This window comes from Lethenteron reissneri, chromosome 71, assembly GCF_015708825.2.
Source record: "Lethenteron reissneri isolate LAM-NWPU_2019-01 chromosome 71, ASM1570882v1, whole genome shotgun sequence".
Classification (NCBI taxonomy): Eukaryota; Metazoa; Chordata; class Hyperoartia; order Petromyzontiformes; family Petromyzontidae; genus Lethenteron; species Lethenteron reissneri.
Window position 1 is genome coordinate 1707587 of NC_083849.1, and position 15983 is coordinate 1723569.

The 15983-nt window shown below is 59.8% G+C and overlaps 1 protein-coding gene across 1 annotated transcript; it reads left to right on the forward strand.

Annotated features, from left to right (window-relative positions):
• The first annotated feature begins 440 nt into the window (after positions 1-440).
• On the forward strand, positions 441-15983 carry LOC133361186 (protein PRRC2C-like). The gene is made up of 17 exons (XM_061580070.1): positions 441-446; positions 543-1227; positions 1416-1674; positions 2218-2296; positions 3221-3500; positions 4940-5181; positions 6398-6782; positions 7847-7944; positions 9784-9895; positions 10336-10541; positions 11259-11474; positions 11820-11894; positions 12485-12577; positions 13804-14011; positions 14337-14467; positions 15760-15856; positions 15964-15983. Exons 1-17 carry the CDS (start codon positions 441-443, stop codon positions 15981-15983), a joined length of 3192 nt encoding a protein of 1063 aa, XP_061436054.1.

Genomic DNA, 15983 nt, shown 5'->3' on the forward strand with positions numbered 1-15983 from the left:
CGTGACAATTGATTTTTGTGAAAAAAGATTCCATAACTTTACACTTTTTAGGATTTTTTTTATATTTAATTACCAATTGCTTAATGGTGCAATGCAATCATCTGACCCATAGGTGGCAGCCATCTCAAGCCAGAGGACGAGACGACTCGAGCCGCCACGCATATAAAGGATTTATAGTGAAAAACTTAGTTTTTACGGGTTAATTTTTTATTTATGTGCTTATTGGTGATTGGGCGGGGGGGGTGTTGGGTGTGTAGGGGGGGTGTCTAAGATCATCATTCGGCTCAACTAAACCCACGGCGTCGCACGCCGGGGGGGTGAACGTATCGATAGCCCTGGCCCTGCTTGGCCCCCCACCCCGAGCCAACGCCGCGCGTTGCGCGAGGCCGCTGCATGCCAGCGGGGAAAGCGGGGGAGGTGGTTGGGGGGGCGGGGGTACGATGTGCGTAACCCCCAACAGCCGGTGCCCTTTCCCAGACCGTGGGTTCGATCCCCCGGTACCTCACCGCCACCCCCCTCCCCCCCCTTGCTCCCTACGGCAGATTGCGTCGATTGCCCTGCCGGCCCCGACGGCTGCTGCTGCTGCCCACTGTCGGCGTCTTCGCCGGCGGCGGCGGGGGGGGGGGCCGCCGGCGGCGGACGGCGCCGGGCGGCCCGGCTTCAACGAGCGCTGCCGGGCGGAGCGACCGCCTCGGCGCCAGCGCCCGGCGCGGCCGCCCCGCCAGGACAAACCGCCGCGTTTCCGGCGCCTCAAGCAGGAGCGCGAAGCCGCTGCGGCCGCGGCGGCGGTGGCCGCGGCGGCGGCTGCCGTCGCCGCTTCGGGCAGCGCCGGCTCGGTGGAGACTCTGTCGCCGCTGTCGTCGCCGACGCCGGCGGGCGCCGGCAACGACGACGACGACTGCGGCGGCTGCTGCGGCGGCGGCAACGACAACAACAACAACGCGGCCGCGGTTTCGTGCGACGCGCCGGCGCAACTCAACTCGGCGGCGGTGGCCGCCGCCGGAGCAAACGGCGCCGGTGGTGCCGGCGGCAGCGCCGTGGCGTCGGGGAGCAAGTCGCCGGACCTGTCCAATCAGAACTCGTCGGACCAGGCCAACGAGGAGTGGGAGACGGCGTCGGAGAGCAGCGACTTCAACGACCGGCGGGAGCGCGACGAGCGCGACGACGCGCTGCAGGCCGCCCTGGCGCTGGCGCCCGCGCCGGCGCAGGAGGGGGCGGCGGCCGACGGTGAGTGGACGCGAAGGCGGCAGAGTTTCCCCCGGCGAAGCCTTTCGGCAAGTGCTGTCGGCGAGTAACGATCCACGCACTTGATCGGCAAGCCGCGGCCGCAGTTGATCTCGAGTAATTCCTGAACTGCTCGTGATCAACCTTGCTGCCTGCGCCCCCCCTCCCCGCTCCCGCTCCCCCCCCAGCAGATCTGGCGGAGTCCGGGGGGGGTGGCCGCAAGGACGGCGCTCCGGGGTCGTCGTCGTCGTCAGCCAAGCGTAGCTTCTCGAGCCAGCGGCCCCTCGACCGCCAGAATCGTCGCCCGGTGGGCAACGGCGCCGGCCAGGGCCAGGGCTACGCGGGCGGAGGGGGAGGAGGAGGGGGGGGGCGGCACCAGCGGGCCAGCCCCGCGGGCAACGCGCGGGCAGACAAGAGGAACGGCCCGGGGTCTAAAGGCAGGAGGCGCAGGTGAGGCGCTGGGGGGTATGGTATGGGAAGGAGAGGGGGGTGATGGGAGTAGGGGGGGTGTGGGGGCGGGAGAGACGGGGAGTCGTGGAAATGGAGACACGGGGGGAGACACGGGGGAGACACGGGGGGGGACACGGGGGGAGACACGGGGGGAGACACGGGGGAGACACGGGGGTAGACACGGGAGAGACGCGGGGGGAGACGCGGGGGGGGACACGGGGGGAGACACGGGGGGAGACACGGGGGGACACACGGGGGGAGACACACGGGGGGAGACACACGGGGGGAGACACACGGGGGGAGACACCACGGGGGGAGACACACGGGGGGAGACACACGGGGGGAGACACACGGGGGGAGACACACGGGGGGAGACACACGGGGAGACACACGGGGGGAGACACACGGGGGGAGACACGGGGGGGAGACACGGGGGGAGACACGGGTGGAGGCAGGAGGACAGAGACGGGGAAGGGAGGGTGGGGACACGGGGTAATGGAGAGGCAGGGAGACACCAATCTCCGTGTCTCTGTGGTGTCTCAGCTCTGTGGAGGACGCGCTGGGAGACACGGGGACACGAGCCATCTCCCCGGCTCCGGACGGCGCCGACGCCCGCGACCCGGTGAGAGGCGGCGCGTCGTCATCGTCATCAAAGTCGTCGTCGTCGTCGTCATCACCAACATCGCCTCCAACACCATCGTCAACATCATCATCACGGCCGTCGCCAACACGATCATCTCCGTCAACATCGTCACTTCCGTGGCCACCGTTGTCATTATCACCACCGTTGTCAACACCACCACCACCGCTATCAATATCATCACTACCATCATCAGCATCATCGCCACCGTCAACAACACCATCACCACCGTCAACACCGTCAACATCATCACTTCACCATCATCATCACCTCCACTATCAATATCATCACTACCATGACCATCACCACCGCTATCAATATCATCGCTACCATCATCAGCATCATCGCCACAGTCAACAACATCACTTCCGTGACCACCGTTGTCATTATCACCACTGTTAACAACACCACCACCACCACCACTCTTAATATCATCACTACCATCATCAGCATCATCGCTGCCGTCAACAACACCATCACCACCGTCAACATCATCACTTCACCATCATCACCTCCACTATCCATATCACTACCATGACCATCAACACCATCATCACTATCAATACCATCATTACCATGACCAACACCACCACTATCAATACCATCACTACCATGACCATCAACACCATCACCACCACTATCAATACCATCACTACCATGACCATCAACACCATCACCACCGTCAACATCATCACTTCACCATCATCATCACCTCCACTATCAATATCATCACTACCATGACCATCAACACCATCACCACCGTCAACATCATCACTTCACCATCATCATCACCTCCACTATCAATATCATCACTACCATAACCTTCAACACCAACACCACCACTTTCACGGAACCGTAGAGTTGACCAGCCCCCCCCCCCAACCCCCCCCCCCCCCATCTCGGAAGCCGCCCACGGCGGGATCGGCCGCGGTGGCGCCGTCCGTCTCCCCGTTTGCCGCCGTGTTCCGCGTCGACCGCGTCATCCCCAGCGACCCGGGCGCCATCGCTCGCGCCGTCACCAACGCCGCCAGCGCCGCACGGAGGCTCGGTGACGGCTCCGGGGGGCGGCAGCAGCAGCAGCAGCGCCAGCAAGGGCAGCAGCAGCAGCATCAGGGGAGAGTGGGCGCTAGCAGGAGGTCGGCGAAGACTGACGCGCTGGCGCAGTTCGACCTCAACAACTACGCCGGTGAGAGGGTGGTGGTGGTTGGTGTGGTGCTGATGGCGGTGGTGGTTGCCCGGTGCTGGTGCGGTGTGTGTGTGTGTGGAGAGAGGTGGCGCTGTTGGAGATGTCGGCTGTGGTTGTGATGATGGTGGTTGATAATTGTTTTTTTACCCTTCTATCTGGCAACAAAACTGACACCTTTTTTACAATGAGTCATGTTTGCATAGACCGCAATACCTGCAGTCGTAATGCAAACAAAAAACACAACTCTGATAATGTATGTGCACTGTCCTTGAAGTTGATTGGTCCACACCCGAGACAGCTTTCCTTAGAGCCTAGTCTCACATGGTGTAGTGTATAGTGTAGTTGTAGGCGCACAACTCAAAGACAACGCACCATCAGAGTGAGAGCTCGGGGTAAAGCATTTACACCATTGGAACCTCTTTTACTGGCAAATGAGGTTCCAATGGTGTAAATGATGGTGGTTGCTTAGTGGTGGTGAGCGTGTGGTGTGGGTGTCTGTGTGTGTGCGTTGGAGTTGTTTAGCACGAAGCCAACCGCTCTAATCAGAGCTGCAGTTCCGTCGAAATTAGTTTTCAGTTTAGTATTGTGGTGTCCGTGTATCGTGGTGTAGTGTGTGGTCTATTGTAGTGTATAGTGTAGTGTATATTAGTGTGTAGTGAGTGTATAGCATTGTGTGTAGTGTATAGTGTAGTACGTAATTATGTTAAACTTCTTTCGCACCGTACGTAGCCAACCACGCTAATGGGAGGACAACAAACTTAACACAAAAAGCTGTTTTTTTTAGTTTATTTTTGTGTTTAGATTTGTGTTTAGTTTGTGATGGCGGTTCTGGTGGTGCTGATAGCGGCGGTGGTGACCAAGGGAATTTCACCAAGTTCTGTTCGTGAGTAGTAGCAGCAGCAGCGCCCCTACGAAGGCCGACACGGCACACGAGAGAGGGGGGGGCGAGTGGCCAGCACCGCGCCCCGGCCGTCTTTGTCTCCCCCAGCTCACCAGCTACTCGATTGAGACCAGAGGTCGCAACCGGGTACCCGATACCCGTACCCTACCCGATACCCTGCTACCCGTACCCGGACGGATACGGGTACCCGTTTGCGACCCTGGTGCGGCCGGGTACGGGTAGGCCGTGAGTCACTGGTGAGTAACAGTTTGTCACTCATTTCCCAACGTCTTGTCTCTTCTCACAATTCAAGTTCCTAGAATCAACCCAACCGCGCCTGCAACATGGCTTCATCCCAGAGGTCGCAATCGGGTACCCGTACCCGATACCCGGCCGGGTACGGGTAGCCGGGTATCGGGTAGGGTACGGGTACCCGTTTGCGACCCTGGTGCGGCCGGGTACGGGTACGGAATCAAAACCCGTTTGCGGACCTCTGTTTGAGACCCAGACCTCTCCACCTCCCCACGCTCTCCCGCCCCCCCCCCCCCACCACCGCTAGGCGTGGTGGTGATCGACCACCGCCCGAAGGGGGACGATGAAGACAACGAAGATCACGAGGACGAGGAGGAGGAGGTGGCCGGGTGTGCGGGAGATGAAGAGGAGGAGGATGGAGAGGCGGTCCCGGTGCTGTCGCGTGGCGGCGGCGGTGGCGGCGGTGGCGGCGCTGCGGCCTCCGTGGACGGCTTCACCCCGGTGGTTTCGCGACGTCAGCGCCGGCAACACGAGGACAGAGGCCTCTCCGTGAGCACGAGCGAGCGCGCGCCCCGCGGCCTTGCCCCCGCTCGGGGTTTTCGTACCAGCCAGGGGCATTCGTTTGGCTCGGCCATCGACTCGAATTCACGACGGCGTGGTGTTCCGTTAGCCTACGGCCTTCGCCCGCTACGCGAGGGCTTGTGCCTTGGGGGGCGGGGGGGGTTTCGCTACGCCTGGAGCTAGGGTCTGGGGCAGAGGTCGCAAACGGGTTTTGATAATTGTTTTTTTACCCTTTTATCTGGCAACAAAACTGACAAAAAGGTGTAATTTCTAGATTTGAAGCTTTCGTGACTGCAAGGATTCATACTCTTAGGTTCTTTCGTAGGTAAAAAAATGAAATAAAAATAAATTTTTATTAATTTTAATTTCATTTTTTACCTACGTGACTTTACCGAAAGAACTAAGAGTATACAAAGGTGTCAGTTTTGTTGCCAGATAAAAGAGTAAAAAAAACAATTATCATATTTTTTACTGGCAAATGAGGTACCAATGGTGGGGTTTTGATTCCTTACCCGTACCCGGCCGCACCAGGGTCGCAAACGGGTACCCGTACCCTACCCGATACCCAGCCGGGTACGGGTAGCCGGGTATCGGGTAGGGTACGGGTATCGGGTACCCGGTTGCGACCACGGGCAGCGGCCGGGGCGGGGGCCGGGTGAGTCTCAGATCGGAATCTTGATTATTTTATTTTCCTGGAGAAAATCGGATGAGCTATGAAGCTCTTTGTTTCACGAATGTCCAGTCGGGGCACCCACCCACCCTGGAGGCTGTTGGGCGGCCGGGAGTAACGTTCGACCGACTTTGGTCGTAAGCCGGATGAGCGTATTTATGTGTATCGGGGTACTCCCTTTTAGCCACGGACGTCAATTGTGTTTAGGTTCCTTTCGCTTGCACTTGGCTCCGAGCTCCGTGACGACCTTTTGACCTTTCAACCCCCCATCTTCTTTCTCACCCACCCCTACCCCCCCCCACACACCCCTACTACCCCCCCTCACACACACACCCCTCCACCCCTACTACCCCCCCACACACACACCCGCCCACCCCTACCCCCCACACACACACACGTCCACCCGCCCACCCCTACCCCCCCACACACACACACGTCCACCTCTACCCCCCCACACACACACCCACTCACCCCTACTACCCCCCCCCACACACACACACACACGTCCACCCGCCCTGGGCCGCTCCCAAAAAGACCGCCACGGCCTCCGCCAACGCCGGAACCGCAACCGCGCCGACCGTCGGCCTCTCGAAAGCGCGCGCCGTCGACAAGACGAAGGCCCAGCGCTCCAACGTGCCGCCCCGTTTTGCTCGCAAGCAGCAGCACCAGCAGCACCAGCAGCAGCAGCAGGCGCCCCACCCGGCTCTGTCCGGCAGACTTGTCGGCGAGCTCCCGTTGCCGCTGTGCGATCGCGGCGACAGGAAGGGCGCCGACCACTCGCTGGGTACGGCGGCGGCGCAAGCGGCGACGTCCGTACGGAGGCAGCAGAGGGCACCGGGCGGAGGGGGAGGAGGAGAAGCCGCCGCGTGGGAGGCCCTGCCACCGTCGCCCTCCATCCTGACGGACGTCGTCAAGAAATGTGAGCGTGGGTTCGTAACGGTCAAATCGAGTGAGTGAGTGAGCGTGTGGGGCAGCGGTGGGCGGTGGTGATGGTAACGCCTCTTTTTGTCGCCCCGGGTGTCGATGATTTTTTAAATTATTATTATAATTTTTTTTCGATTTGAAGCTTTCGTGACTGCAGGGATTCATCTTCTTGGTTCTTTCGGTAAAGTCACGTAGAAGGGAAGTAATAAAATAATAAAAATGAAACATAATAAAATAATTCTCACGATGTTTCGGCCACAACGCCAGACCTGGTCTTCACCTGAGGACGGCTACTTGCGTTGTGGCCGAAACGTCGTGAGAATGATTTTATTATGTTTCATTTTTATTATTTTATTACTTCCCTTCTACGTGACTTTACCGAAAGAACCAAGAAGAAAAAAGTTTTCTTATTATTTGACATGGCCACGACATTTGAGGCTGAGTCGACCTAGGGGAGGCCCAGGACCGGCGTCGGATAATCGTCGCTGGTGTTGGCCGTGAGCGGGAATCGAACCCGGGGTCTTGGCCGTGTTCGTAGCGTACGCCGCGCTAACCGCCACACACCCACGGTTGGCTACGTACGGTGCGAAAGAATTCCAACGTACGCACGTGACCCAGAGGTCGCAACCGGGTACCCGATACCCGGCTACCCGTACCTGGCCGGGTACGGATACGGGTACCCATTTGCGACCCTGGTGCGGCCGGGTACGGGTAGGCCGTGAGTCACTGGTGAGTAACTGTTTGTCACTCATTTCCCAACGTCTTGTCTCTTCTCACAATTCAAGTTCCTAGAATCAAGCCACCCGCGCCTGCAACACGGCTTCATCCCAGAGGTCGCAATCAGGTACCCGTACCCTACCCGATACCCGGCCGGGTACCGGTAGCCGGGTATCGGGTAGGGTACGGGTACCCGTTTGCGACCCTGGTGCGGCCGGGTACGGGTAAGGAATCAAAACCCGTTTGCGACCTCTGACGTGACCCAACCACACCCCCCCCCTCCCCCTCCTAACCCCCCCCCCCCCCACCTCTGTCTCCCTCCCACAATGCCGTGTGCCACAGCGGCGTTTGGAGCGATCAGCTGTTCCCTGCCACCCGTGAGCGCCTGGACCAAGCCCCTCGCTTCCTTCCGCGTGGCGGACGTGACGGCCGGCACCGAGGTAAGGCCCCTGGGGGTAGCGACACGGCCATTGTGATGATGACCAGAGGTCGCAACCTGGTACCCGATACCCGTACCCTACCCGATACCCGGCTACTCGTACCCGGCCGGGTACGGGTACCCGTTTGCGACCCTGGTGCGGCCGGGTACGGGTAGACCGTAAGTCACTGGTGAGTAGCCGTTTGTCACTCATTTCCCAACGTCTTGTCCCTTCTCACAATTCAAGTTCCTAGAATCAACCCACCCGCGCCTGCAACGTGGCTTCATCCCAGAGGTCGCAATCGGGTACCCGATACCCGTATCCTACCCGTACCCGGCCGGGTACGGGTAGGGTACGGGTACGGCCGGGTACGGGTACCCGTTTGCGACCCTGGTGCGGCCGGGTACGGGTACGGGTAAGGAATCAAAACGCTTTTGCAATGATGACCCCCTTGAGACAGACACTCAAGACAGACCCAGGATGTCAAGCGCTGCCCCCCATACCGTTCGAGGGCTGAACGATGAATCGATTTCGAATCGAAATCGCAATTTGAAACGACGCGATTATCAAATCGCAAAGGCTGCGATTTTTTGCGATTTGAAAAGTCCTATTACTTTATACTCTTTGGTAAAGTCACGTGGGTAGAAAAGTACTAGATCACGACGTTTCTTCGACCGCAACACGAGGAATCGTCATTAAGTGGGACAACCACAGCAAGAACACAAACTGCTGTAGTAGCTGTTGCGATCGACACGTCGTGAGCTATTACACTGGTCAACACACTTTTTAAATCCTTTATATTAAGTTCGCTTGCTTGCTTGCGTGCTTGCGTGCTTGCGTGCTTGCTTGCTTACGACCGTGCAAATCTTTCGGTCGTTTTTTAACCCACTTCCCGTGATCCAATCGAGCTGACATTCTGCACACAGACTCGTTGTGCGAGACAATGTTCGTGAATTTTTTTTTCCAAAATTGTACACTGTTTAGGGAAAACAAATTAAATATTTAATTACCAATTGCTTAATACTGGCAATCATCTGACCCATAGGTGGCAGCCATCTCAAGCCAGAGGACGAGAGGACTCTAGCCGCCACGCATATAAAGGATTTATAGTGAAAAACTTTGTTTTTACGGGTTATACTTATTCTGGCATAAGGTATTCCAACGGATTTTGGGGTGCTGATTCCAAATCTGCAATCGGTTTTTGTCTATCACATCAGGTTTTTGAGATATCAAATATTGCATTTTCAGTAAAAACTGCAGAAGAAAAATATTAAATAAATGTGTATATCTACATAAAATGACATTATAAACACACGATCCTAAAAACACAGCACCATATTTTAACACTAAAGCAGTCACTGACTCGTAACAACTTGCAATCATAAGTGACAGAGTTAATTTCAGGTTAAATCAATGAAAATGGGGTATGTCGATAGCATAAAAATGAGATGTGATAGAGCAAATCTGAGATCAGATTTGGAATCGGCACCCTGAAATTAGTCTAGAACAGCTGCAAAAGTCCAGGCCAGAAAAACATGTTTTTTTTTGTTGACCAGTGATATTTTTCTACCCACGTGACTTTACCGAAAGAACCAAGAAGATGAATCCCTGCAGTCACGAAAGCTTTAAATCGAAATTTGATATATAGAGCAGTTAATATTGTGATGGTATCACGTGGTAATGCTCCATCACGCGTTTTAAATCGATCACAGTGAATTTTGAACATAAAAAAATGTAGTCGCAATATCTGTCAGAAAAATCGCAGTGAGATATTTTCTCCCAAATCGTTGAGCCCCCCCCTCTCCCCCCTCCCCTCCCTCCCGCCCCCCTCCCCCCCCCGTCCGTCTTTGTCTCCCCCAGGCGCCGCGAGCCAGCCAGCACGACAGCGGCGTGGATCTCAGCATGGACTCGCACGGCTCCTCTGCCAACTCCTCACAGCGCAGCTCCCCATATGGCTCGGCAAAGTCTCCCGGTGGGGGCACGGGGGGGGGGTGGGGGGTGAGGTGTGGGGGGTGTGGGGGGGGGCACGTGGGAGGTGGGGGGGAGGTGTGGGGGGGGGAGGTCTGGGGGGAAGGACGTGTGGGGGAGAGGTGGGGGGGGGAGGGGGAGGTGTGGGGGGGACGTGTGGGGGGGGGGGAGGTGGAATACAGTCTTCCCTTGTTCATTCACAAACTCGCTATCACTCGCTCGCCCGCTCATTCAGTCTCCCACTCAATCACTCGCCCATTGACTCACCCGCTCATTGGTTCACGCGATGGCCTCGAGGTGCACCTAGCCTGGCACGAGAGCCGTAGTGGTGAATGGCGGGGGATGCCAGCGGCAGCCTTCTCGCCGACGTCACCGCCTCCTCCTCCTCCTCCTCCTCGTGATCATCGTCATCTTGGACCTCTTCCTTCTCTTACACCTCGTCAGTGAGCGCCCCAGCGTCGGCCAGCAGCTCGGACGATTCCAACTCCTCGTCCTCATCTTCAACCTCATCGACGGCATCGGCGGCGGTGTCGGTGTCCACCACCTCCTCCTCGTCCACCTCCTCGTCGTCCGCCTCCTCCTCGTCCGCTCTGCCCGAAGCCAAGGAGCAGAGAGCGGTGACGGTGACTCTCGGAGGAGACGCTCGAGAGGTGGGTGGGTGGGTCGGAGAGTGGGTGGGTGGGTGGGTGAGTGGGTGGGTGAGTGGGTGGGTGAGTGGGTGGGTGAGTGGGTGGGTGGGTGGGTGGGTGGGTGAGTGGGTGGGTGGGTGAGTGGGTGGGTGGTGAGTGGGGTGAGTGGGTGAGGTGGGTGGGTGAGTGGGTGGGTGAGTGGGTGAGTGGGTGGGTGGGTGGGTGGGTGAGTGGGTGGGTGGGTGGGTGGGTGGTGAGTGGGTGGGTGAGTGGGTGGGTGAGTGGGTGGGTGGGTGAGTGGGTGGGTGGGTGGGTGGGTGGGTGGGTGGGTGAGTGGGTGGGTGAGTGGTGGGTGAGTGGGTGGGTGAGTGGGTGGGTGGGTGAGTGGGTGGGTGGGTGGGTGGGTGGGTGGGTGAGTGGGTGGGTGGGTGAGTGGGTGGGTGAGTGGGTGGGTGGGCGGATGGGTGAGTGGGTCGGAGAGTGGGTGGGTGGGTCGGGTTGGTGAGTGGGTGTGTGGGTAGGTGAGTGGGTAGGTGGGTTTGTAATGGAGAATTGAGTGAGTGAGTGAGTAATTGAGTGGGTTAGTAGGTGGGTGGGTTGGTGGGTGGGTCGGTCGGTATTTGAGTTGTGGATGGATTGGCGGGCGAGCGGGTGAGTGAGTGAGCGAGCGAGCGAGCGCATTGATAGCCGTGTAACCCGCGCCGCGTTCGCATGACCCCTCCCCCTCCTCGCCGCCAGCTGGGCGAGGCGGTGCGTGTGGCGCTGGCCAGCGGCACCGGCGTGGGGGCGGTCTCGGGAGGGGGGGGTCCCTCCGCGGGCGAGCACCGGCCCGGCCCCATCGGCAAGGAGCGCTGGTTGCGCCAGCGGAGGTCGGAGAGGACTCCGCACGCAGCTGGCGCCGACGGCGGAGGGCACGGGCCTTGCGGCGCCACGCACTCGCCGCCCGCGTTCAAGGTGCCCGTCCGTCCGTCGCCCGTCTTGTCTGCGTGCGCGTGGTGCACCTGGCAATTCCTGCCCTTCGACCAACACCAGTAATGATTGTCTGAAGCGGTCCTGAGCCTCCCCTCGGTTGACTGGGCGGAAATGAGTAGCTGGTGCTGTGGTGTGTGTAGTGAACATCGCTACTGGGGAGGCAAAGGCGGTCGGGCGTGGTGTTGGCCACCCACCCTCTTGGACCTTGGCTCGCTAACAGCACTCGCCCCAACAGTTTGTTAGAAGCTATACGGGGGGGGGGAATTTTGTCTTTGTGTACCTCTGACCATTTCTGTGTATAATGACTGCCCGTGTCTTGTCGTGCAGAGTCCGGGATTCGCGTCTTCGGAAGACGTGAAGACAGCGTCTGGGCTGTCTGCAGCCGAGAGCCTGGGGCCCAGGGTACGATGGAGAGACGCGGGGGGGGGGAGACGCGAGGGGGGGGGAGAGACGGGGGGGGGGGGGAGAGACGCGGGTGGGGGGGGGGGGAAAAAGACGGGGGTGGGGGGGGAGAGACGGGGGTGGGGGGGGAGAGACGCGGGTTGGGGGGGGGGAAAAGACGGGGGTGGGGGGCGAGAGACGGGGGTGGGGGGGGAGAGACGCGGGTTGGGGGGGGGGAAAGACGGGGGTGGGGGGGAGAGACGGGGGTGGGGGGGGAGAGACGCGGGGGGTGGGGAGAGACGCGGGGGGGGGGGGAGACGCGGGTTGGGGGGGGGGAGAGATGGGGGTGGGGGGGAGAGAGACGCGGGTGGGGGGGGAGAGACGCGGGTGGGGGGGGAGAGCCGCGGGGGGTGGGAGGGGAGAGACGCGGGGGGTGGGAGGGGAGAGACGCGGGGGGGGGCAGGGGGGGAGAGGCACGAGGGGAGGAGCCGGTCTTCACTCTGACCACACCACCCACCCCCTCCTTCACGGGCACCACTACTGGCTAACAGCACTTGCCCCGATGGTCGGTTGAAGGCTACGTGGGGGACCTTTGTCTTTGTGCGTTGCAGGTGACGCTGCCCGGGGTGTCGGTGTCGCGTCCCGGAGGTTTGCCCTCTGACCTCGCCCACGACTCTCCAGCCACCGCCGACCTCACGCTCAAGGTGACGGGGACACGGGGAGAGTAGGGCACGGTGACACGGGGACACGGGGAGAGTAGGGCACGGGGACACGGGGACACGGGGACACGGGGAGAGTAGCGCACGGGGACACGGGGACACGGGGAGAGTAGGGCACGGGGACACGGGGAGATTAGGGCACGGGGACACGGCAGAGGTCGCAACCGGGTACCCGATACCCGTACCCTACCCGATACCCGGCTACCTGTACCCTGCCGGGTACGGGTACCCGTTTGCGACCCTGGTGCGGCCGGGTACGGGTAGGCCGTGAGTCACTGATGAGTAACTGTTTGTCACTCATTTCCCAACGCCTTGTCTTTTCTCACAATTCCAAGTTCCTAGAATCAACCCACCCGCGCCTGCAACATGGCTTCATCCCAGAGGTCGCAATCAGGTACTCGTACCCGTACCCTACCCGATACCCGGCCGGGTACGGGTAGCCGGGTATCGGGTAGGTTACGGGTACGGGTACCCGTTTGCGACCCTGGTGCGGCCGGGTACGGGTAAGGAATCAAAACCCGTTTGCGACCTCTGGGACACGGGGAGAGTAGGGCACGGTGGGAGCGTGGGTGTTGGTGTCACCCCAGTGTTGGTGCCATTATGTGATCGTCCTTTGTTCTGCGAAGATACCAGAGTGGCATGGGGTCAGTGTGTGGGTTTTAGTGAAAGTGTGGGTGATTGTGGGTGCGTGATTAAGTGGGTGGGCGAGCGAGTGGGTATGCGTGTGTCTGTGCATGTGTAAACATCGCCACCGGGGAGACAAAGGCGGTCGGGCGTGGTGCTGGCCACCACCCCCTCGTGTGCCAGTGCCGGCCTTCATAGGCGGTCGCTAACGGCAGTTGCCCCGGCAGTCTGTTAAAGGCTACACGGGGGATCTTTGTCTTTGTGTGGGGAGCGGTAGTGCAGCGGTTAGCGCGCCGCGCTATGAACCTGGCCACCCGAGTTACATTCCCGCTCACGGCCAACACCAGTGACGATTATCTGAACCGGTCCTGGGCCTACCCTAGGTTCGACTCAGCCTCAAATGAGTTCCTGGTGCGGTGTGTGGTAAACATCGCCACTGGGGAGACAAAGGCGGTGTGGGAAACCGACCCCCTCGTTTGCCGCAGCGCCGGCCTTCCTAGGAGCTCGCTAACAGCACTTGCCCCGGCAGTTTGTTAAAGGCTCTATGGGGGATCTTTATCTTTGTGTGTGTGTGCTCGCGTCCGCAGATGGAGTTTGCTCGCAAGGCCTGGGAGAACTCCCCCAGCCTCCCCCACGCCGCCCCCGCTCGCCCCCGCTCGCTCCCCCACAACACCACAACACCACCACCAGCAGCTGGCGCCGACGGCACAACCGCACCACCCGCACCAGCAGTCGCCGCCGCAACAACCGCCGCCCACAACCGTCCCGGCGGTGGGGGGCGGGTGGCGGTGGCGGGTGCCGCGACGATGGCCGGGTACGGCCCGTTTTGGCGCGGGAGCCGGGCCCATGCTGGTGCCGTCGCTGGCGCCGCCGTCACTGCCCGGTGAGTGGGGGTGCGGCGGTGTGTGCGGGTGCAATGCGGCGGTGTGGTGCGTGTGTGGTGTGGTGCGTGTGTGCGGTTGTGTGTGTGTGCGGTGTGTGTGCATGGTGCGGCGCTGGTGCGGTGCGTGTGACTGCGGGTGTGGTGCGAGTGAGTCGTGTGCGGCGCGTGCGTGTGTGCGTCCTTGTGGGGAGCGTGCACCCACAATACTCACCCCCTCTCACCCCCCCCCCCCCCCAGTGTTTGCGTCGTCTGCGGGGGGCCCTGCGTTCTACATGAACGTGGGCCACCTGTTCACGGCCCAGCCGCGCCTGCACCCTCCGCCCCCCTCGCTGGGCCAGACGGCCTCCTTCCAGCCGGCGCTCTCTCAGGTGACGCTGCTGCACCGCCGTGGGGGGGGGGCGCTAACACGGTGGGGGGGGGGCTACCGTGGTGGGTGGGGGGGCTAGTGATGCGTTCAGTGTTTCAGTGGAGTCGTGTGTTTGTCTCTCTGTGAGAGTGAAGGAGTGAGTGAGTGAGTGGAGTTTGTGAGTGAGTGAAGGAGTGTGTTGTCTCTCTGTGAGAGTGAAGGAGTGAGTGAGTGAGTGGAGTTTGTGAGTGAGTGGAGTTTGTGAGTGAGTGAAGGAGTGTGTTTGAGTGAAGGAGTGAGTGAGTGAGTTTGTGAGTGAGTGAAGGAGTGTGTTTTGAGTGAAGGAGTGAGTGAGTGGAGTTTGTGTGTTCTCCCTCTGTCCTGCAGAGTGACCGTGAGTGAGTGTGTTTGAGTGAAGGAGTGAGTGAGTGAGTGGAGTTTGTGAGTGAGTGGAGTTTGTGAGTGAGTGAGTGTGTTTGAGTGAAGGAGTGAGTGAGTGGAGTTTGTGAGTGAGTGAAGGAGTGTGTTTGAGTGAAGGAGTGAGTGAGTGGAGTTTGTGTGTTCTCCCTCTGTCCTGCAGAGTGACCGTGAGTGAGTGTGTTTGAGTGAAGGAGTGAGTGAGTGGAGTTTGTGAGTGAGTGGAGTGAGTTTGAGTGAAGGAGTGAGTGAGTGATTGGAGTTTGTGAGTGAGTGAAGGAGTGAGTGAGTGGAGTTTGTGAGTGAAGGAGTGAGTTTGAGTGAAGGAGTGACTGAGAGAGTGGAGTTTGTGTGTTCTCCCTCTGTCCTGCAGAGTGACCGTGAGTGAGTGTTTGTCATCGCCCTTGGTTCACAATGGCCGTGTGCGTGTCTGTGTGTGTGTGAGTGTGTGTGTGTGTGCGCGTGTGTGTGTCTGTGTGTGTGTCTGTGTGTGCGTGTGTGTGTGTCTGTGTGTGTGTCTGTGTGTGCGTGTCTGTGTGTGTGTGTCTGTGTGTGCGCGTGTCTGTGTGTGCGTGTCTGTGTGTGTGTCTGTGTGCGTGTCTGTGTGTGTGCGCGTGTCTGTGTGTGTGCGCGTGTGTGTGCGCGTGTGTGTGTGTGTGTCTGTGTGTGCGTGTCTGTGTGTGTGCGTGCGTGTCTGTGGTGTGCGTGTCTGTGTGTGTGGTGTCTGTGTGTGCGCGTGTCTGTGTGTGGTGTCTGTGTGTGTGTGCGTGTCTGTGTGTGTGGTGTCTGTGTGTGCGCGTGTCTGTGTGTGCGCGTGTCTGTGTGTGCGTGTCTGTGTGTGTGTGTGCGTGTCTGTGTGTGTGGTGTCTGTGTGTGTGCATGTGCGTGCGTCCGCAGCCGCCGCCGGTGCAGCAGGTGGCGTTCCCGGTGTACGCGTCGCGCGCGGCGCGGCGCCACCGCAGGACGTGTTCACCGGATCGCTCGCTCCCTTCCGGTATCGGCTCGCACAAAGACAAAGACGCACCCCCCCCCCCCCTTACCCGGATAGCCTCTAGCAGCAAGTGCCGGCACCCCCCCCGTCTCCCCGGTGCACCGGTTCAGATTTCACCGGTGCCGGTTAG

Excerpts from the sequence above, each read along its gene's own strand:
- LOC133361186 (XM_061580070.1), top strand. Across the intron at positions 2,297-3,220 it reads GCGCCGACGCCCGCGACCCG|CCGCCCACGGCGGGATCGGC; the intron begins GTGAGAGGCGGC and ends CCATCTCGGAAG. Across the intron at positions 10,542-11,258 it reads TCGGAGGAGACGCTCGAGAG|CTGGGCGAGGCGGTGCGTGT; the intron begins GTGGGTGGGTGG and ends CCTCGCCGCCAG.